The sequence below is a fragment of the Pestalotiopsis fici genome, assembly GCF_000516985.1.
Source record: "Pestalotiopsis fici W106-1 unplaced genomic scaffold PFICI_Scf_5, whole genome shotgun sequence".
Taxonomy (NCBI): Eukaryota; Fungi; Ascomycota; class Sordariomycetes; order Amphisphaeriales; family Sporocadaceae; genus Pestalotiopsis; species Pestalotiopsis fici.
In genome coordinates this window covers 726768-747864 of record NW_006917095.1, presented here as the reverse complement: position 1 = coordinate 747864, position 21097 = coordinate 726768, and the positions used below count along the sequence as shown (strand labels likewise).

Sequence of the window (21097 nt, the reverse complement as noted above, 5' to 3'; positions counted from 1 at the left end):
AGAGAGCTCCGGCCGACCAACGGGGCTCCACTCGGTACCTGAGGCGGTCGCCGCACAGACAGGCATCATTGATTTACTAACCTAGGTGATAGGCTAGGTAAAGTATCTTTGTACTCCTGAGCTACAACATCGATGCAAATACCATGGCTAGAATCGAGATTAAATCCAATGTCAGAAAATGCAACACATTTCACTTTTCTTGGAAATCAATGATGAATATTTCTCCGGTTTTTGTTCGATCGACATTGATTTTTTTATCGCCCTGTTACTTCAGCGACTAGACGCTAAAATGGTAGGAAGGCACAGGCTTGAGATTCCAGACCAATCATCGCCTCTCTTTGATGAGTATACACTTAAGTTGCAATCAGTCAGCACAGGACTCTTCGCTACAACCGTGGCGAAATAGGATTCAGATTGACTTGCATGAGGCAGTCTCCGTATTTAAAACTTTTTAGTTAGAATTTTAAATTATCTGGAATACTGGATTTTCTCATCTGCTCGCCATGTCTCTATCCCGTGGCCAACGCCAATGATGAACATCACGCGAAGCCATATGATAACATGTTGTTCAGACTCCGATTGTTCTCGCTCAACAATAGATTTTTGCTGTGAATAAAGAGCCAAGAGATACTGAGTAGAATGCATATCTACAGGAGGATCGAAATGGCGAACAATGTTTGAATTGCTGGCTTCGTATAATGTTGTGGCACAACAATCGCAAGGGAAATCCTACAACGACCTAGAGACTGAAGCTGGTCAAGAATATTTTCCAGGTAGGACCCTATCATTCATTGCAGTACATACCCCCATGGTCTACTTGCTACATACTCAGCTACATGCAGTTACTGATTGTCCTCTGCTGAAGTGTTCACATGGAATGGCAAGAGCGTGTATTAGATTCTAAATTTTCATTCTGCATCTGAACGCAACAACTTGGCAAGAGCAATTTTTCATTTGATCTATTGTCAATTATTTTAAACTGGTCAAGCCCATTGTCTTTCTTTCTTTCCAATCCCACAAAAGTGCAAATTGCATCCAAAACTCTACTCTTTTCCATCAACGTTTGGTGGTTAAAATCTCTGGGGGTTCATCACATTTCAAGTATCTCAAACTCGACTCTGACTTGACGTACAATTACAGCAAGACTGCAGCATCTACTGTATTTTGTTCTTGTGTCAACTTCCAAGCCCCTCTCTTTCTTATTCAATCCATTCTTCTCTTCAATTCCAGCCAATGTTGTTCGCATAGTGCAACTTTCTTCGTCGGGATCATGGGTACTGCAAACTCTACCGTAAAGTCCGGTTTGCAGCCGGGCTCGCACAGAGCAAATTTCAGGAGACTGCGCCGGATCGCCAGTTCGTTCGATCAGGATGAGGCAGGGCTTCAACCTATCGAACATGAATCACGCGAGATTGAAGGAGCTATCGAATCACCAGAGTCACCTGCCGAGAACATACATTTTCAGTTCCTTGACCAGTGTGTCCAAGAGATATCGACCTACAAGCTTGAGGCTCGTGCCAAGACAGCGACTTCAGTCATCGACGATATTGAAAAGGCACTGCAGAAGCAGCCAGACGCCAAGGATGCGGCCCGATTCCTGACTACCATCGAGAGACTGAGATCACAAAACAAGCCGACAAAGACCGTGATAGGTATGCTTGGTGACACCGGTTCTGGCAAAAGCTCCATTGTCAATGCTCTATTGGATGAGGAGATGATCGTGCCGACAAATTGCATGCGTGCCTGCACGTCCGTCATTACCGAGTTGTCATACAACGCCTCGAATGATCCCGATGAGCGCTATCGAGCTGAAGTCGAGTTCATCTCTCCCGACGACTGGAGAAACGAGCTCTCACAGCTCTCTCATGATCTTCTCAATGGGGCCGGCGAGGTCGTTAGAGAATCTTTGAACGCAGAGACAGAAGCAGGAGTGTCCTGGGCTAAAATCAATGCTGTATATCCAGAGTTGACAAAGGAAAGCTTTGCAGATACGAACATCGACACTCTTGCCAGTACGCCATATGTACAAGCTGTACTTGGAGCGAAGCACATCATCACCGACTCAGACTCCGCGTCCTTTTTCGAGGAGATGCAAAAGTACATTGACAGCGATGCACAAGAGGGCCAGAGAAAAAGAGCTGGCGGAAGGAAGCAACTTCAATACTGGCCTTTAATCAAGGTTGTTCGCATCTTTGTTAAGGCAGATGTTCTCTCGACAGGAGCTGTCATTGTCGACTTGGTAAGTACATCGTGTTTCCCTCATTTCTCTCTAGATACCATAACTAACGCAATACCTGCAGCCTGGTGTGCAAGATTCCAATGCCGCTCGTGCAGCTATGGCTGAGAAGTACATTGAAAACTGCAAATACATATGGATCGTCGCACCGATCACACGAGCAGTCGACGACAAGACAGCTCAAAAGCTCTTGGGCCAAACATTCAAGCTACAACTGAAACTCGATTGCAAACTCGACCGCGTCACATTCATTTGCTCCAAGACGGATGAGATCTCAGTCGTGGAGGCTGCCAAATCTTTCAGAGGCCAGGAAGACATGTCAACTCGCCTGCAGTATCTGCAACGTATTGAGGCCGACTTTGATAAAAGCAGAGAAGAATGCCAAGGTATCAAAGATGATCTTCGTCAAGTCGAGCTCTTTATAGAACAGATTCAACAGCAGATCGATCACTGGAGTGAACAGCTCGCTGGTCTTGATAAGGGTAACATGGCTCAGCCATACACCGGTGCACCATGCAAGAGAAAAACTTCAGTCCAAAATACCACACCTCTCAAGAAGCGCCGTATCGACCTCGATTCAATATCCATATCTGACAGCGACATCAGCGATGGCGACAACGACCCTATCAAGGAAGAGATTGAGGAGAAGCCAACAATCAGGGAGGAGAGTCCCGTGGAGTCTCTCACACCAGCGCGCATTTGGAATGAGGTCAATAGATTGCAACGCGAGAAAACAAAGATCCACGAAAAGCAGGATTATCTGCATACTCAGTGGGATAAAGCTTTTGATGAACACAGAAGAGATGCCAGGGCAAAGTCGGCGGCTGAGATTGACCTCAAATCTCTGTGTATTCAGAGCCGAAACAAATTTTCCAAGAACGCCATTCAGCAAGATTTTGCTCGAGGCATCAAGGAGTAGTTATCTTCCAGAATCCAAATTTACGATCGAGACTAACAGTTGTTTAGATCGGACCAAGAGCTCGCCGTACGCGAAAGTGAGGAATCATTCAACCCTGAACACAACGTCAGAGACTATAAAGCAATCGCCTCATCCTTTCCGGTCTTCTGTGTCTCTTCAAAAGCCTACCAAAAGTTGAGAGGACGATTCAAAAGGGATGAGAAGGTAAAAGGATTTTCTACACTAGAAAGTACTGGGATGCCTCAATTGCGAATGCTCGCAAAGAAGCTCACCGAGTCTTCCCGTGAGGATATTGCCCGAAGTTACATGAAGAACTTCAGACAATTTATTCTGACTCTGAGTCTCTGGGCTCAGAAAAAGGGTAACAGAGCCCAGTTGACTGAGGTCATGTTCAAGAAAGACTTGGATCAACTTGAAATGGTATGCACATCGATCTATTCCATCACAGTAAATGCTTTTTCAGAAAAATATTAATAATGTCCAGGATTTGGATTTCGCTGCCGAAACGGTCACATCAGAGTGTCGTGCCATATTGGCTCGATATCTGTACGACAAATTCGATAGGTCGAGCACATCGGCCGCCAAAGCGGCCTTAAAGACGGCGCAGAAATGGTTTGGCCCGCGGATTGATGGTGGTTACGCATGGAACACATACCAGGCCATTTGTATTCGCAAGCAAGTCTCCCCATTTCGGTGCTTCGGATGTTCTTTACTAACACGTTGCAGTGGCGTGCACACCACAAGGTCAGTAGGCCATGTCGACCTCAACGAAGATCTTGCAGCGCCGATCAAGAAGTTATTGGCAAATTCATGGGAGGTCGTGTTCAGTGCTCGAATTCCCGATGCTATAGCCAAGTTTCCCGCCATGTCTCAGAGCGTCCGCGAGAAGTTTCACAGCAACGTCAAGGGTCGTATCCCAAAGAAGGACCATAAAGTTCTCCAGGCTTCTCTGATGGAGCATGTAAGATACGAGGATATCTTCAAGACGTTCCAGTCGAAGGTAACCAGGCTGCAGCGGGAAGCCAACAGAGAGTTCACACCTGCTGTAACAAGAAACATGACTCGGATCTATGAACGTTGCACAAGAGAAAGAGGTAAAGTCCACCACACAAAATTACACATACAAGATGAATTAATCAGTGACTAGGCGCCGGAATGTACTCTCGTATGAAAGACACGACGTTGCGTTCCGTCAAGAAAAGTCGTTCCTCGATGTTTTCAGAAGCAACCAGCGGTGCCCGTGGCAAGCTGGACGCAATTTGCGATGAGCTCGAGTCGGAACTTTCTGCTCGTATCACTCAGTCCATCAGTGGCATTTTATACGATTTCGAGTCGGGTGTCATTGGTAGCAACCTGGCTGATGCCTCCAGAGCTGCTCGGGTCGAGGTCCGCAAAGTTTTGTCCACTACTGACGCCCTTTTCGGAGTTCCAGTAGAAGATGACCGCGATGTCATTTGTCTATCCTGATTGAAACTTTTCTCATGGAATACTATGAAACGGGAAATCCTTGCTCGTGCAAGATCAAGTTTTGGTCAAGCTATTTAGTCAAGGAAACATGAGAATGTTCTTGGCCAAAGTCGATCACAGGTACTGACCTGTACATGTTGCTTTTCTGCATTGAACATAATGTGATGCTCGAGACTGGGCATCTCGAAAATGCAAGGAAGATTCAAAAAAAAAAAAAAAAAAAAAAGAAGGGCGGGACTGAAGATACTGAGAGAACGGAAAGTGAAAACATAGGCAGCAAGCATGGGATACGGGAGAAGGTAGCAATGAAAACACTGGGATCTCTAGGGAATACACAAAGAAAACGGTGACTAGAGACCAACGCGTTAAGTATAGCTTCCACATTAGACATGCCTTGCAATAAATTGTCCAGCATCAAAACGTTCGGTATGAATTATCTAGCGGTCACATCGTGCCAGCTAATAACGTGAAAAAAAAAAAAAATCTGGCCGTGTAGAAGGGTCGCCGCAATTGTGCTCCTGTAAGATTGGCAGTGTATCCTTATAGATCAAGAGTACAAATTTATCTGATGAAATAATTGACTCGTGGTGCTAATGGTGAGAAAAACGTAAAGGTCGTTTTCAGGACTAAGCATTTACAATATTGCTTGAAGAATCAATTCATTTTATCTGAAGGCAAATCATTGAAGGCTCCAGGATCGCCATAGACAATACCAAGAGTAGAATATGCAACCGTGGTATTGTGCGGTGAGGTTAGCTACACAGAATCAAATTATACGGCAGGCATCATGGTTCAGATCGTGAGAACAACCACGTCAATAGACAGCCAAGTCAGATATTGCTGCACGAATCTATGATAGTCAGCAGATCATTGGCAAGGAATCGATGCGCTGCAATGGCATAAAAAGAACTTGGAACACGTTGACAGTATCTGTAATCGATTTTAATAAAAAAGATGGCAAGGATCAGAGCAGCCAAAAGAAAGTGGGCATACTTATACATGAACGACAGCCAATAGCTCTATAAACACCAAATATCAATGAATCATGACAGAAAAGAAGAAAGAAAAAACCAAATACACATCTATATGTTAGGAAATATGATCCGGCGGAGACCCCCTCCACATACCTAGCATGTGTTACTTCCGGGTACTCTCGCCCGTGAGTACCCTGCCATTCCCACGTCGAAGGGGGGAGGAGGGGAGGCGTATTCGGCTACGGCTGTCCGACAGTCTCTTTTGGGCCCCTGCTGTGGAAAGCAGCATGGGGAGGAAGCGACGCACAGTATTTTGTACAACCACCACCTTGTTTAAAGTAGACAGGCCAGTGGTGTCGAATCTCTTTGTACATTCGAGCGCGCGGCTAGGCACGGAGAAAATATTGCATACAGGGCTCTCTCAAATCCTACTTGTTGGCTAATACTGGGTCTTGCTCAACCGCCAGTCACTTTTTTATTGCTTTTCACAAATTCGATAAATGTGCAAGCCATGCTGCAACTACTCCACGCTGGAGAGGAACGAAACCACACACCATCATCAGACGCCCAAGGGAGAAGTGATTTACCCGATGTACGCGGTAGCCACCACTCTCATCACCAGCAGGCTCAAAAAGTTGACCTATTACCATGGCCGCTGCATTTCGTAGGGAAACCCACAAACGAGAAAATTACCCTGCAAGCCACGTTTTTTGGTGGTGGTCAAAATCGGCCCCATCAGCGAATTCCCAGAGGGAAAAAGGTCGCCTGCATATGCGGCTCCGCGGCTGACTACATTGTACCGTACTAATGCAAAGCCGTCCATGATGACATGTCACCTATAGTGGTGATCATATCTATTCTCACGGAAGGCTGCAGGGCATGGGCTCAGCGCCAAGGGCGAAAAGATGACAGAGCACAGACAAGAGATTCTCGACTGGAAAGACGCACCGTCTCATCCAGTCATTGCAAGATGCTTACGACTGCCGTACCCATGTTCTAATATTATATCTCTCCTATGTTGTGTTCTTGTCACGACACAAGGGGCAGAACTCTGTGAAACATGCATGTGTGCAAGTTGAAGGTAAATTGTAAATAACACATGCCTATGGTCTTGATCTTCAAAGACGTGGATACGATATCATTGCGACTGGGTGTGACAGATTGGCTCTACGTACTCGAGATATCATTGCCCACGACGATCTCAGCCCGTTCGCAGTTGAATGAACCCACCCGAAAAAAAAGCAGTAACCCGACATCGGTATTTCCCAGAACGGCCATATCCGATTGCTCCAAACAATGTTCGTCTCATTCACTGCTCTCCAAGGGGATTCAAGAAAAAAGTCCGCCCGCTGCCACGAGAACTGTATTTTCCCAGGACGGAATCAAGGTTTGCGGGACGGGCCACACCGCAACCTTACGGGGGAACTCGCCTTTCCTCTAATATTCGCGGGAGCCTGCAGAGACGAGGTGGGAAAGAAAAGACGGCTGAGAGGGCATAGATGGGCTCGAGTCCCTGGAGTCCCTGGAGTCCCTGGGGATGGATCCCCCCTCTTCTCCCCATCTCTGGCCCCCCACTGCCCGGCCCATCGGATGATGAAATGCGGCAGCATACATGACACTTACATATATGCACAATTCTCTGATACCTGGCTCATCATAATCCTCGCCTCCGAAACCATGCTTGCGGTTCCTGTCGAGGTGCGGTAGAAACGAACCCGCCCAGGTGGTAGATCCGAGCAGGATTTATTTCATATGTTTTCTTTTTGTTTTCAATCTTATGTATGTACAAGCCTCCATGATATCAAACGCATATCAATTGCCTATTAGGATTGGAATATGAGAATATGATAGATCTGATATTAATAACGACGCCTCGTAGCCCAAGCTACGTAGGCGAAAATAATTGACCTCATCAATCGCGATCGACGTGATGCAATGTGACAGATCCTTGATTGTACATCCATTCGAAAGAAATAGGTATTAATTTCAGGGTTGTCCTCATTAATCACAACCACGATTTGCGAAAATACGTGACTTGGACCTCGATTGTTGCTGAACTTTTTGGCCAGGCTCTACAAAAGACTTTTGGTTTTAGGAATAGACAAGCGCTCATGAATTCTATCCTGTCCCATGAAGAAGAAACGTCGCACAAACCGAATAATCAAGACGCCCCGAGCGAGTCTAGACACAAATAGAACTATTTTTTCCCATACGTTGTAGCATTGTTCGCAAGGACTCCTCTAGGTTAGAGAAAGGAGCCCTGAACTCTAATACCTATTCATGGGTCTCTCACCCCCGAGACCGAGGTTCACTTGACTGGCTTGTAGGCCGGCCTGAGGAGCCATTCGCAATAATGACGCCTCTATTGATGGATTCATTCTCTTCCCTGTTCTCTTGGCTAGTTGCGATTGGCTGTGGGCCTGCCTCTTGCTGCTGAGGCGAAATTTCTTGTTGTCGCTGAGATCTTGCTCTTCGTTCTTCGTTTGGAGAGACGCCCTCGTTTGTCAGCCTCACAACGAGCTGATGACCATCGAAATTGAAATGGTGCAACCTCTGTACTGCCTTTTCCGCGCAATTCATGTTGACAAAGGTTATGGTCGCGTGTCCTCGATTACCACCTTCTCTGGATCTCGGAATCTTGATGCTGTTGATTTCGGTACCACCAAAGCCACACCTTGAGCGGAGGAGGGATTTGATCTGATCGCTTTGAGTCCGCCTAGATAGTCCCCTAATGATTATTTTCCGATACTCGGTCTCGATAACTGCTGGGGCTGCCAGGGTCTGGATTTGGATTGGTTCGGTTGTGATGGAGTAGTGATTTTCATACGTGTCTCTTGGACGTGAAATATGATAGAATGACTCTGCCTGATATGTGGGAACTGGGCCGGGTAGAATGGCCGAGCTGTCCACATAGCTGTGATCATGAGACTGATACCAGGATGTGGCATCTTGATAGTCGACGCCCATTGATGGGTGCATGGGCTGCATTCCATAATTTATGGGACTGGACACAAGTGAGACTGTGCTTGGTGTAGACCACTGTTTAGATCAAATAACAATTAGACGCCTTTTTCTTTCTGAAATATCAAAGGATCACTTGCATGGTCATAGCCCGAGGCTGTCGGCGACATCAATGGCGGAGTATTGATGGGCAAATGCATAACTTGAGGCGCTGTTCGTGGAGTGCGAGGTGACCGCGGAGAGGAAGGTAGCCTCTCTGGACCTCCTACAAGTCTTTTGATGGGAATCTCCTCCTTGGCGTTTCTTCCATCTATGAACATTGGCCGGTCTTGAAAGGGCGTCGATCCCAGATGACCTTGTTTTTATTATCAGTGATTCGAACGGGCAACCAAGGATTTGATATCACATACGCATTGCCGCACGGAAGTTCTCGCGCCCGCGAACACACACCCATCCTGAAGTGCTTTCATTGAAGATCTCAACTCTCTCAACTGAGGAACAGACCGTCCGCACATGGTCCTTAACCTGCTTCCACGAGGTCTGCCATGGTAACTTCGTGTATGCCAAATCAGTCTCTTATTTCGTTGAGGCACAATTCTCACCAAAGGCATTGACATACATTGGAGACAAGGATGTAATACAGACCCGTCACGTTGCCTGGGCCTACAATCACTTGTATGGTGTTGTTGATGGGGACTTGACGGATCATGGTGTCGCTCGACATTGTGTACGGGCAGCCGCATTGAAAGAAAGAAAAACAATGCTATAGTTGACGCAAGGACCACCCTTGACTTGAGAGGGTGTGGAACAAAGGGAAATGGGACGGCCCGTTGACGAGTCTTTTATATTTCGTCGTACGAGAGCAAGCCGCCTTGGGGTAGGGCTCAGATAAAACACGATCTTCAGCGGATATCTGCTGTTGGAGAGGAGCCAGCGGACAATTTTGATGTCAAATATGTGTAATCTAAAGATGCTTGCTCGAATTGCGTACAGGTTCCAGGATCTTGCGACCCCAGAAATGAGCAACGCAGACACCAATCAGGGAGGTCTGGAATAAGAGGGCGACATCTTGAGCCGGCTGTATATGCGCAGTTTCCTATCTAATAGCCCAATGGTATCTTGGCAGACCTGCAGCGGATGACACCGGCTGCATGTTCATTCAATGTAAAAAAGCAATCATCTTTTACAATTGCTCTTGTGATGGTTGGATCTATGGACGCACGCAAGGACTTACGCCCGGAATCAGTCGTGCAGGTGTAGATAGTTGGTGATTGATCAAAACCTATTGTTGGTGGTTATTGTTTCCCAGGCACAACAACCAACGGGCCGACCTGGGATACGTGATCAGTCGGTAACGAATAATACGTGACGAGTGACTAGATACAGTGACAATGTGCGAAACATGGCCCCCCCAGGCGAGGCAAGGAGGAGAAATTCAAGTGATAGGCAACGTAGTTCGATGCATAGAGCCGGGCGCTTAAGCCACACTGGCGGGGCCTCTACGGAGTTTGGACCTAGGTGAAGGCTCGAGTATGAACATTTTATGGTTTGTCCAGTTCCCGGTTGCCGGATCTATGGTTGTGCCTTTGTAGCTGTAACTTGTTGCACACCTGGCCAAGAGGTCGGCCGGTAAGCAAGCTGGACTGGTCGGTCGACGTTTCTTCGTGGGGGGCCGTTTAGTGAAATGGTCCCCGGGGGCCAGATGCTCATCGAACCAGCACATTTTGGGGGCACCGTCGAGAAACACGGTCCAGAATTGGGGGCACCGCATTTCCGATTTTTTTTTTGTGGTAGTACGACTCAACTGTCAACATGGGGCACAGCCATGCTAAACGTGCTGTCGCGGAACCGCCTATGCATTGCCGCTGGCACTATGACCAATCAGTCCATGAAATCGTTGGTCCGTCCACTCGCTACAGAAAATACGACCTTTGACGAGTGCAACAAGGTCGTTGGATTGTTGGCACACCCGGCTTGCCATGTATGTAGCAACCTCGTAAAGTAGATGGCCGAGAGTCTCACAAAAAAAAGAATTCGAATTTGTCCAGATCACGGCCCCATTGTCGTCGTTGGCCAAACGAAGCGACCGGGGGGGTTAGCAAACAGCATAAACCTTCTGACGTACATCGGCTGCGCCCATGTGATGGAGATTTCCCAGTTGATCGACCTGCATAAAGTCTTCTAAGTCCTGACAGCCACACAAATGGCAATGGTTGGCGATGAGTTGCAGGTGCCAACCGCCAATGCTTCTGCAATGCTCCACATGCTCATGCCCCACGGCTGGTTGAACCGACATTCACTGATGCCGTAGTCACGTACATACACAATACTGTATGTTCGGGAAGAAGGCCATGCTGCATTGCTGCGAGCGACACAAGGCCTTTCTTTCCTTCTCTCCATTGCACCGCACAGGCGGTTACTATACAGAAGGTGGAGACGTGCCAAGGCCGTAGGAAAGTCGTTTGTTGTGAGTTCTGGCGCCTCAGTTACTCGATCCAGCTTGGATCTCGTCGATTGCAACTTGAGCAATATCGCCAAGTGATATCGTTTAATAAAGTGTAGCGGCAGCCAACCATGCAAGGCAGCGCCGGAAGGTGACTGGACGTGCCCCGGTGAACTAGCCTGGGATATCCGCAGCCCTGGGTCGTTTATTACTTGTCATTTGTCATACTGAACACGCAGCGACCGAAAGACGGTAGTGCTGCAGCTACTCAACCCCAAATCTCTTGAAATGAAAAGTATCATCGGGCTGGCTTTCATCGTCTCCCATGTCGCTATCTTCTCTGTTGTTGCTTTCTTCAGTGGACCCCAACGAGAATCGTGCAGCTTGGCTATCATCGACTGAAGATGGGGTCAGCCACGGCATATCATTCTCATCTGAGTCTGTCACAGAGACGAGCATGTAGGATTGTGCGTCAGTGAAGAAGACGGTCGGTGAACCTGATAAGGCTCGCAACCAGTACGCAGACGGCTTCCCGCATATTTGACCTGCCGATAGTTGGGACTTGAAGTCAACTGTAGTTGGCCCATCGCTGAGGGGATCCCAAACAAACACGAGACCCGCATGGTCTTGACCTTCACACCGCACAAGTAAAAGTTCCGATTGCGACGGGTGCCACTCGATGCGGGCAATCTCGGCATGGAACATGAGGACTGCTCGTAGTTCAGTTACTGCTACATCCCAAATCCAAAGTGTGCTCGGCGCGTCTTCTAGAGCCATGGCCAATAGCGTAGCAGACTGGTCAAACAACATGAATAGGGGGCCCGTCTTCAATTCATGTCCGCTCTGTGTTGTTCGCGCGACTGGAGCTACCGGTTGAGAAGCTTTGACGAATCGATGAACGGGGCCTTGTCCGTCGGATAAGTCGAATTGCTCTTGCCAGATCTTGGGAACAGTGGTTTCAGGTCAATCAAGCTCATTCACAGAAACAGAAAAAGGGGGTTAAGGTTACACCTACCTGCAGCGTGTCCTTGGGCTCGAGGGTGAGAGGGTGGCAGAGCCGCAATTCGTGGGCTAGATTTGCCGTTGGCAACACGGATACGCTCCGGCCGTAGTCGCCAATTGCTACGTACTGGCTGTCGGAGCTGAAGGTGACAACCTTGACACCCGCACCCCAGCGTTCGTGCGTCTCGCCAGGACGGAGGAGGGGCCCGCACCAATCCCGATACTTGTGGCCGTCGGGGGTGAAAAAAGAAACTCTGTGACCTTGAGCGGCAGACTCCCAGACAACTAGCCACTTCCCATCCGGCGTCCATGAGAGACCCTGCGCATCTACGACATCGGGACTCCATGATCGCTGCACCTCTCTCGACTCGGCAGTGTGAATACTCACAAAATCCTTGCCCGAGGACCTGGTAAGCAGCGCTAGATGATGCGTAAGGGGGCGGTAGGAGATGCCGCGGGCAGCGGTCGACGCAGCATAGAATTTGGGATTGCTTATTTCAACAACCTTGGCCGAAGCGAGATTGAATAGTGATAGCTTGATGCCATGGGCAGAGCAGACGCAGGCCTCTCTGTCCGTAGCACCAAAATCTACAAAAGTTGACTTGGCCACGGATGAGGTAGGGTTGCGTACAGTCGCATGGAAATCGTCATCGACGACAGAGAAGACGTGTATCTCGTCACCTGCAGAGAGAAGAAGTCTCTGAGAATTGGGAGACCAGACAAACGTCGTGGTGCTGGCCGCAAGGTCGGCAGGCACCTTGATCCTCCGCTCCACGGTCAAGGTCTGGACTGCCCTGATTCTGAGCTGAGCTGGCAGCAGTGTTGCAATGAATTTGCCATCGGGACTTGGTAGGCTGTGAGGCGAAGCTGTCCAACTGGGATCAGTATGCGGCTTTCATTTGATTGTGGTACAACAACAACAGGAGGTGAAGAGCGATAGGTGGTGTATCTTTCGGCGTGGATGAAGAAATGCCATGACCGGTGGGGGGAGAATAAAAGGACTGGACATGCGTACATTTTAAGACCGGAGAGAAATGCATCGTCAAGGTCTAAATGCAGACTCTGTCGCCTTACAAGGCAACCAAGTAGAGGACCGTGTGACGCTTCAGGACAAGTGTGATCAAGGTTTGTAGTCAACCGGTGAAGCTGCTGCTGCTGCTACCACTGAAAGGCGAACCGTGTCAGTGGGTTGGGTGCCGTCATCTACCTAGCTCAACGTCCTGTAAAGTAAATAGTCCGCCAGGGGGACGCGATTGAGTGTCCGTGCCTGTGCCTGTGCTTGAAAATGTGCCTGAAAATGTGTCCTGCCAACAGTAGTTCTTGTTCCTCACACTGCCAACAGCTCAAAATCTCATAAGCAAGCAGTTGCAATTCAAAATGGCCAGTGAACATGTGCGTTGTCGCGGCATTCACCAATGTGTCGATCTTTCTTGGATTTGTTGATGTTGTGAGTGGGTGGTGATGACCGACCAATTACGCGAAAACTTGCTGGGTTAATATTTGCGCTTGATGACAACCTTTGAATTCAGCAGCCGTTTATTAGGTATTACCTACCTACCTACCTACCTACCCACCAGGAAATCGACGAAACTAAGCTTGTCCTCTTTTTCTTTAAAAAAGTATATTTACTAAATATATTCCCGCGTACTATTTTCATGTCTTTCTTTCTCGTATTTAATGATACAATTCATCAAATGCGAAATGCGTACGTACAATATAGAAGCTGCGCCATTCAAGTCGGGTACTTCCCTAAAAGGCAATATCTAGCTCATCTCAGGGCATGGACAGCAGTGAATTTTCCCTGTAACTCTGTCACTCATTGCATCCTCCGCTATAATATTTCAATCTTCACTACACGCCTAAGCTTTCCTTTCACTATCGCGAATCACTCCGACCAGAACATTTATATTTGGGGGGGCATTTCCTGTTGACAACCAATAAATATTTTCGGGACGGCACAATGTACCTTTGTCCTTTCATTGCCAAATCTTATTTCAAGGTCGGGCCCGGCCAGTATCAGCGCCGGATTCCTAAGTCTGCTGACACACACTTTATTTACCCCACCATGAACAGGTAGGTATCTATCTCTGCGCCCTCCCACTCGACAAGGACGTGGCAAATTATAGGTAATTCAGATAATTTGCCATCTTTGGGGGCATACAGAACACATTTATCAAGTTCCAGAGCAGGCATGATTCTGGCCGAGACCACCGAGGCCATGTGCATCACTTTTTGCTAAGCGATCCTGCTGAACCTTTGCTCGCAACCGCTCGACCATGCCGGCGGCTTCACTGCGGCTCAGCCCGACACGTCTGGTCTGGCGATATACCCGAAATGCGTGGCAGCTACGTCCTCCAACGACCAGGAGCATAGCCTCCTCTGCAGCGGAAGCGGAAAGCACATCTCTGGATGGAATCTCCCGACGAAACTTTGAGGAGCCGGCAGCAGCGCCGCCAAGTCGGCGTAGCAGGCTGAAGGATGCCCGGCCTTTCTCGGACTTTCTCACCGACACGTATCAGCGCCAGCATGACTATCTGCGCATCTCGCTCACGGAGCGCTGTAACCTGCGCTGTGTCTACTGTATGCCCGAGGAGGGGGTCCCGCTGTCCCCGCAAAGGGAGCTCCTGACCACGCCCGAGATTGTCATGCTGTCCTCGGTCTTTGTCTCGCAAGGCGTCAACAAGATCCGGCTGACTGGCGGCGAGCCCACCGTCCGAAAGGACATTCTACCGCTAATGCAGCAGATTGGCGCGCTTCGAAGTCACGGACTACGGGAGTTGTGTCTCACGACAAACGGTCTAGCCTTGCACCGGAAGCTCGAGGGCATGGTCGAGGCTGGACTGACGGGAGTCAACCTCAGCTTGGATACTCTCGACCCGTGGCAGTTCCAGATCATGACACGGAGAAAGGGCTTTGATGCCGTCATGAAGAGCATTGACAGAGTCCTCGAACTGAACCGTCACGGGGCCGGCATCAAGCTGAAAATCAATTGTGTCGTCATGCGTGGAGTCAACGACCGCGAGATCATCCCTTTTATTGAGATGACCCGCGAACAAGATATTGAGATTAGATTCATCGAGTACATGCCTTTCGATGGAAATAAGTGGAACAAGGGAAAGATGTACAGCTACAATGAAATGCTTGATCTCATCCGGGAGACGTATCCCGGCCTGGAGAAAATCCGGGACCACAAGAACGACACAAGCAAGACCTGGAAGATACCTGGGTTCGTGGGTCGTATTGGATTCATTACTAGCATGACTCACAACTTCTGCGGCACCTGTAATCGATTGCGCATCACGAGCGATGGAAACCTCAAAGTCTGCTTGTTTGGCAATGCGGAAGTGTCAGTACGAGATATCCTGAGAAAGTCCAACAATGGCGAGCCGATAGAAGAGGAGGCTTTTGAAGCCATGAAGAAGATTGAGATGGACAGAAGGCAAGGGCTCATCGATAACTCCAAACCGCTAGGTCTAGCCCCCAATGAGCAGGAGCTCTTGGAAGTCATTGGAATGGCTGTCAAGCGGAAAAAGGAAAAGCATGCGGGCATCGGTGAGCTAGAGCATATGAAGAACAGGCCAATGATCTTGATAGGTGGGTGAACAATCCCATCATCATTATATTCGGGCGGTTTTGGTCGAAACTTTTCGTTCGGTTGCGCAATACTTGCCTCGAATACCAATCAACCGGAGACACAACCTTCGGGCAACAAAGACTGAATTGCAAAACGCAGATCGCGGCCACCCAAACTTGAGTTCAGATTCGCTGGCGCTGAGCCAACAATGGATCTCGGACAACCGCCACTCTTCTCGGCCGACAATGATGACCAAAATTCCACTGCATCTGCTACCTGGCGCTTCATTCCCCTTTGTGCACGCCCGACTCTTCTCGACCTCGCGCCGCCTACTGGCAGCCAAGGACGATAGCATGTCCGCATCACAACCGCCCAAGCTGACGCATGTCTCGTCCTCGGGTGAAGCCCACATGGTTTCCATCTCGTCCAAGCAGCCAACGGCCCGTACCGCTATAGCTGTCTGCCGCGTGCGCTTCAGCTCTGACGTCGCGACTACGCTGATCCGCGAGAACGCGCTCAAAAAGGGCGACGTCCTAGGCGTGGCGCGCATTGCCGGCATCATGGCGGCCAAGAGGACGCCGGACCTCATCCCGCTATGCCACCCCATTGCCATTTCTAAAGTCGCCGTGGATCTGGTCGTGGTTGACGGCCACGACATTGGGGGCGCTGCTGCTATGGGGGAAGAGGCCAAGGGCAAAGACGAGCAATCCCGCCGTAGCGGCAGCGTCGAGATTGAGGCCACGGTATCGTGCGAGGGCAAGACCGGCGTCGAGATGGAGGCCTTGACGGCAGCTTCCACGGCGGCGCTTACCGTCTATGACATGTGCAAGGCGGTAGACAAGGGCATGGTTATCGAGGGCCTGAGAGTTGTGATGAAGGAAGGCGGCAAGAGCGGGAAGTGGGTTGAAGGTATTTCGCAGGAAACCAACTAGATGAAACACATGAATATCGCTTGCAAGTTGATTTGTGGGAAACTTGCTTGGGCGAAAACATCATGAATGGTAGGATGCCTGGTCATGAAGACACGACCCATGAACTGTCTCAGAAATCCATTTGTATCCGAGCTCGCCATAAATATCGTCACATGGAGTACCATCTGTAGGAGTAAATGTATCGCTGTTTCGGCATAGGATATTATCATTGAAGGAACACAATTTCGTGACTTTGACCGAGAGAACCATCTTAGTTACATTCATGATCGCTGGCATATCATGACCTTTGAAATCGAAGGTTTAGATAATGCCATGCTCACAACCTACCTATCTGACCTACCTTGAAGTGCTTGAAAAGCTTTGAATGAATGTAGCGGATCAAAAACGATTCAGACTCAATCAAATATAATCACTTGTATTTTTTATGTTTCTGTTTTTGCCATCGGTAACATGACATGTTCAACCAGACGGTTTGGATCTTCTTGTCCTCGTACGATGCTGTCCCAATGCTGCTGCTGCGATCCCAAAGTTTCTTTCCTGTTCCACGCAACCGTCGAACCATATCGGAACTCAGTCCAGGGGGTGTGGTTCCGGATCTCGCTTCACAACAGCTTCGCCGAGATTGGGGGCCGGGAGAAGAACAACAACACAAGCACTGGAGCCCGTGCCATGTATATTTTCATCATGATGCATCCCGTGGTTGCTGGCGTGGCAATGCATTGCAATGAAGCACAACTAGAAAGTTCCGCTCCTTATCTCTCTTCCCCTCCCTTCCATCTGAACGCCTCAGACAGGAGATGGTCAGAGACACACGGAGAGGAACCTCGATGCATGAAGAGGATCGTGTGGAAATAGCCTCATTATCAGACGAGTCAGGAAAAGATATCCTACCCAACCATAGTTCCGTACTATGCCAACGAGGATCCCGCCCCTCCTTTGCTAGCTGTCACTTCAGCTTGGCTGGAGGGAGCTACATAGTATGTTTTTGCTTGTTTGCTTATGAGAGAGATCGAGCATCTCGATGTGTGCCCAAGCGCCTGGCGCCGGACCAGATCGGGCGGGCTCCATTGCAAATCGCGATTTGGCACGGAGCCTCTACGTCAGAGGGAGGGAGGGGGGGGACCGGGCTGGATCCCGATAAGGAGGCAATGATGATTCCTAGGGAGACGGGCAGACTTCCGGGGACGCATGAGTGGCATTACCCAAAGCTCTCAGAGCTAAATTGTCAATCAGCTGCAGCTATCGTACTGCTGGACCAGCATTAGCAGCTGTCGCTTCCAACGGTACACAGTAGCTTGCCTGCCCCTCGCAAAATCCCATATCCTCTAATCGACCCTCGTCATGATGAGCAACATTGAATCTCGAAGTGAGAGTTGATCTGCTGCGCTACGACCTAGGGTACCTACCTCAGCAATAGGAACCACAACTCTTTGAGAGGAAGCGGTTTCGACAAACTTGGGCATGGTCTGGAAACTTTCCGCCCACTTCGACTTTCATACCCCGCGGCGACGGCCAGCCAGTATGCAAAAAATCGGCAGTAATGCCTGCTCAATCTTGGTTGACTGGACCTCACATGATTCAAGCACCATGTCTGCCCAGCTGCAAGCTTGTTGATCAGAAAGAGACACAGAGTTATTTTCCATCTACTCATCTCCCAATACAGTAGGTATAGTAGATTATGATGTCTTTCAATACATTCTCTTTCATCACACCGCCGGAAAACAGCCTAAGCGTCAATGACATGGTCGATGAGGACTACTATGCCATGCCTTGAGAAGAATCAATGCAGCGAAAAACGCCATTGGCCTGACGTACTTTTCACCCCACGGCTTCTGTAGCTTCGGTGTAGAAAAGAGAACACAGCATGATTCGCTCAAGCGACTAAATGTAAATAGCTGCCCTCACCATTCGGAAGTAGAGAATGGGATCTTCTGGCGCTCGGTGCATTGGGTAACAAAATACTACCATCCAGTCGGGCATTTCCTTTTTTACCTCATTAAGATATTCTTGGCGATGGCGTTGTGGATGCCCCATGTTCTGACGTTGCCTGGACATTTTTTTCCTTCTCGAAGACGAGAAAGAAGAATATGATCGCCAGAGCCAAGTAGCCGCTATGTGCCGGAAAGGCCGAATTGGCTTTTCTCCTCGGCCGGACCTTGAGAAGGATTGGCTAGGTTGGGTGGTCTCGTCTCTGGCCTGGAAGGAAACGCGGAATCATGCTTCATTGGCAGGTTATTCCCTACCACCTTGCGCGCTCTTTGATTTTGGGTGGCATTTTGCTGAGGGGAGCTTAGAGGGCCCCCCGGTGGAAGCGGCGGCGGCGGCGGCGGCTGGCGGGCATCGGGTGCATGTCTCAGTGTACATAACGTCTGTCTTGTTGCTGGACAGGGGAGGACCCCAGGCTGGGATTTCCATTTTGGGCACCGAGGACGTGACTCGCCAATCAGCGCCGGCCGATAAGAAGACGCAGTTCGCTGCCACTAAGCACATCCACTAATTGGACCCTGAAAAAGAGCGGGAACGGCCAAATGCCATGCTTCTGGGATGAGCCCTGCTAAGGCCACAGGACCTAGGATAGGCCTAGCTTTCTGCTGGCTTGGCGGAGGTAAGGCGCGGCAACGCAGAGTCGCAGACAGACCACGCACGGCTCCATGGCTTTGAGCTATTATGGTACGTCCAGTAGTAGCAAAAGCCCACAAGCAAAAAGGTTACACAAGACACCGACCGTTGGGTTCTTGGCGCGCGTACGCTCCAAACGCTGGTATTTTTCCGTCTCACAAAAGTTGGGGCGGCAGAAACGAGCTGCGTAATAACCTACTGTTTGTAGCAGAGTAGAGTAGTACTTTGGACCCCTACTTTTGCTACTTTGGAAATTGCATCCACTTGTTGATGCGTTGTCTTATGCATACAAGCAAGAAAAAGGGTCCAGAGAGGCGAACAAAAGAAGCAACGGGAACCAAAGAACTAATCTTAGGTCCCGGGTCCGTGTTTGTTATCGTGAAGGAAAGGCTGAGGGAGATCGAGAGGGGAGAGCTTGAGAGAGCTGTGCATGTGTATGTAGGCAGCATGTGGCAGCTCTTTGACAGCACACCACCTTTGACCCGAAAAGTGTGCATGACAGGTTTGGCATTGACGCCCGTGACAGTACCCAGCGAAGAACACCAATACGTAGCAGCATTTCCTCGCCTATCCATGATCTAAATCACATGCAGAAATTGTTTGGCGACCAAGCAGGAGGGGGAAAAAGAAAGACCAAAAAAAGAGCGAGAAAAAAGTATACGAACTCAGAGCACGCTTCCACACTACCATCTACGTCCAGTATGGGATGCTCGGCAGAGAGACTTTGTATGATCAAGCACGGCGCCGCTAGCTATCGATTGCTGTGGCTCTGTTTTTGATTACCGCTTCGTCATTTCTTGCGACCAGCAGAACCTTAAATCGACTAGGTAAGTAGTCAAGCGAAGTCCAGGTATGTACAATGATTCTTCAGCGGATCAAATGTGATATTATGGTTTCGGCACAGCGGCTATAATCCATAACCCCATTATGAGGGTTCTGGGAGATCACAGCAAATCTCAGATGCATCTCTAGATCCGGGAAAATGGTTTATCAGGGAAAGCAAAAGCGGCACGAGGGAACTCCAGACATTTGTTTTTTTACTCCACGCTTCTCCGAGGTGTGTGGCCCACAGCTATGGTGGCCACTGCTCGTTCGTCGCGGTCTCTCCTGCAAGGCGGGCAAAGCTCATTTTGAGTGCTACCATGTCTCCTAGAAATGGGGACGGGACCTGGGGAATGCTATGCAAGCAAGCATCTGAAGAAAATCTCTGTGACTGGGGGCAAAACAGAAAGAGAAAAGAGGAGAGACGAGGAGCCGCAGTGAGGGGACCACAACGTTACCCTCCCTCGCATGGAATGCACCAGCCAGTGTTTCTGCTTTTGCTGCTTTTGGTCATGTCCTCTTGCCTCTTGTCATGTGGCGGTTCCCGCACCGGCAAAGGGCCGACGACGAAGCCATCGTGAGTGGCTCGTTTGCTGAGAAGCGGATACGGCGCCAGCGGGTAAGAGAATCAATTGATGCATGCAATAGTATACTAATTCTGGCATGGCAAATCCATTTTTTGGAGACTGCTACTGGTGCACATATTTCTGTTTTCTGGACACATAACACGTATGTATGTATATATGTATATGTAGGCAGGTTGGTTAGGTAGGCATTAAACTTGGCAACCAGACAAACCTGACAGGTTGACAGCGATGATCTTGTCGTGTGCGTGGATATCATGGCTGGGAAAGGCGGACGTAATTGTCCGAGTGAGAAACCGTGTCTCGAGAGTCTTGAACTGGAGCCCGGAGATTGGCGCTTGAATCATTGACAAAAGGCAAGCCTACGTGAGAGTGAGGGAGCGAGTGAATGAAAGGAAAGAGACATTTTTCTTTCTCTTTGCCCGAGGCTCTGGTTGCGAGAGGTGGAGCTCTTGAGCACTGTTCGAGGTTGCTGTTACCAACAGAATCCATTCGTTTTCGGCCCTAGGACGGTCGGCCTGACAAAAGTGTCGCGTGCAGAGCTGCGCCATTCATCACCAACCC

The 21097-nt window shown here is 49.2% G+C and overlaps 4 protein-coding genes across 4 annotated transcripts; 2 read left to right on the top strand and 2 right to left on the bottom strand.

Moving 5' to 3' along the window:
- Positions 1–1270: 1270 nt before the first annotated feature.
- On the top strand, positions 1271–4622 carry PFICI_07544 (uncharacterized protein; the record flags this gene model as incomplete). Its single annotated transcript, XM_007836125.1, has 6 exons — positions 1271–2239; positions 2301–3151; positions 3203–3575; positions 3640–3848; positions 3882–4249; positions 4303–4622. The coding sequence occupies 6 exons, from the start codon at positions 1271–1273 to the stop codon at positions 4620–4622; spliced, it is 3090 nt and encodes a 1029-aa protein (XP_007834316.1).
- Positions 4623–7885: 3263 nt separating this feature from the next.
- PFICI_07543 (uncharacterized protein) lies at positions 7886–8563 on the bottom strand (the record flags this gene model as incomplete). Its single annotated transcript, XM_007836124.1, has 1 exon — positions 7886–8563. The coding sequence occupies one exon, from the start codon at positions 8561–8563 to the stop codon at positions 7886–7888; it is 678 nt and encodes a 225-aa protein (XP_007834315.1).
- Positions 8564–11264: 2701 nt separating this feature from the next.
- Positions 11265–12978, bottom strand: PFICI_07542 (uncharacterized protein; the record flags this gene model as incomplete). The annotated part of the gene is made up of 3 exons (XM_007836123.1): positions 11265–11942; positions 12016–12869; positions 12924–12978. The coding sequence occupies 3 exons, from the start codon at positions 12976–12978 to the stop codon at positions 11265–11267; spliced, it is 1587 nt and encodes a 528-aa protein (XP_007834314.1).
- Positions 12979–14278: 1300 nt separating this feature from the next.
- On the top strand, positions 14279–16508 carry PFICI_07541 (uncharacterized protein; the record flags this gene model as incomplete). The annotated part of the gene is made up of 2 exons (XM_007836122.1): positions 14279–15596; positions 15736–16508. The coding sequence occupies 2 exons, from the start codon at positions 14279–14281 to the stop codon at positions 16506–16508; spliced, it is 2091 nt and encodes a 696-aa protein (XP_007834313.1).
- Between the last annotated feature and the right edge of the window lie 4589 nt (positions 16509–21097).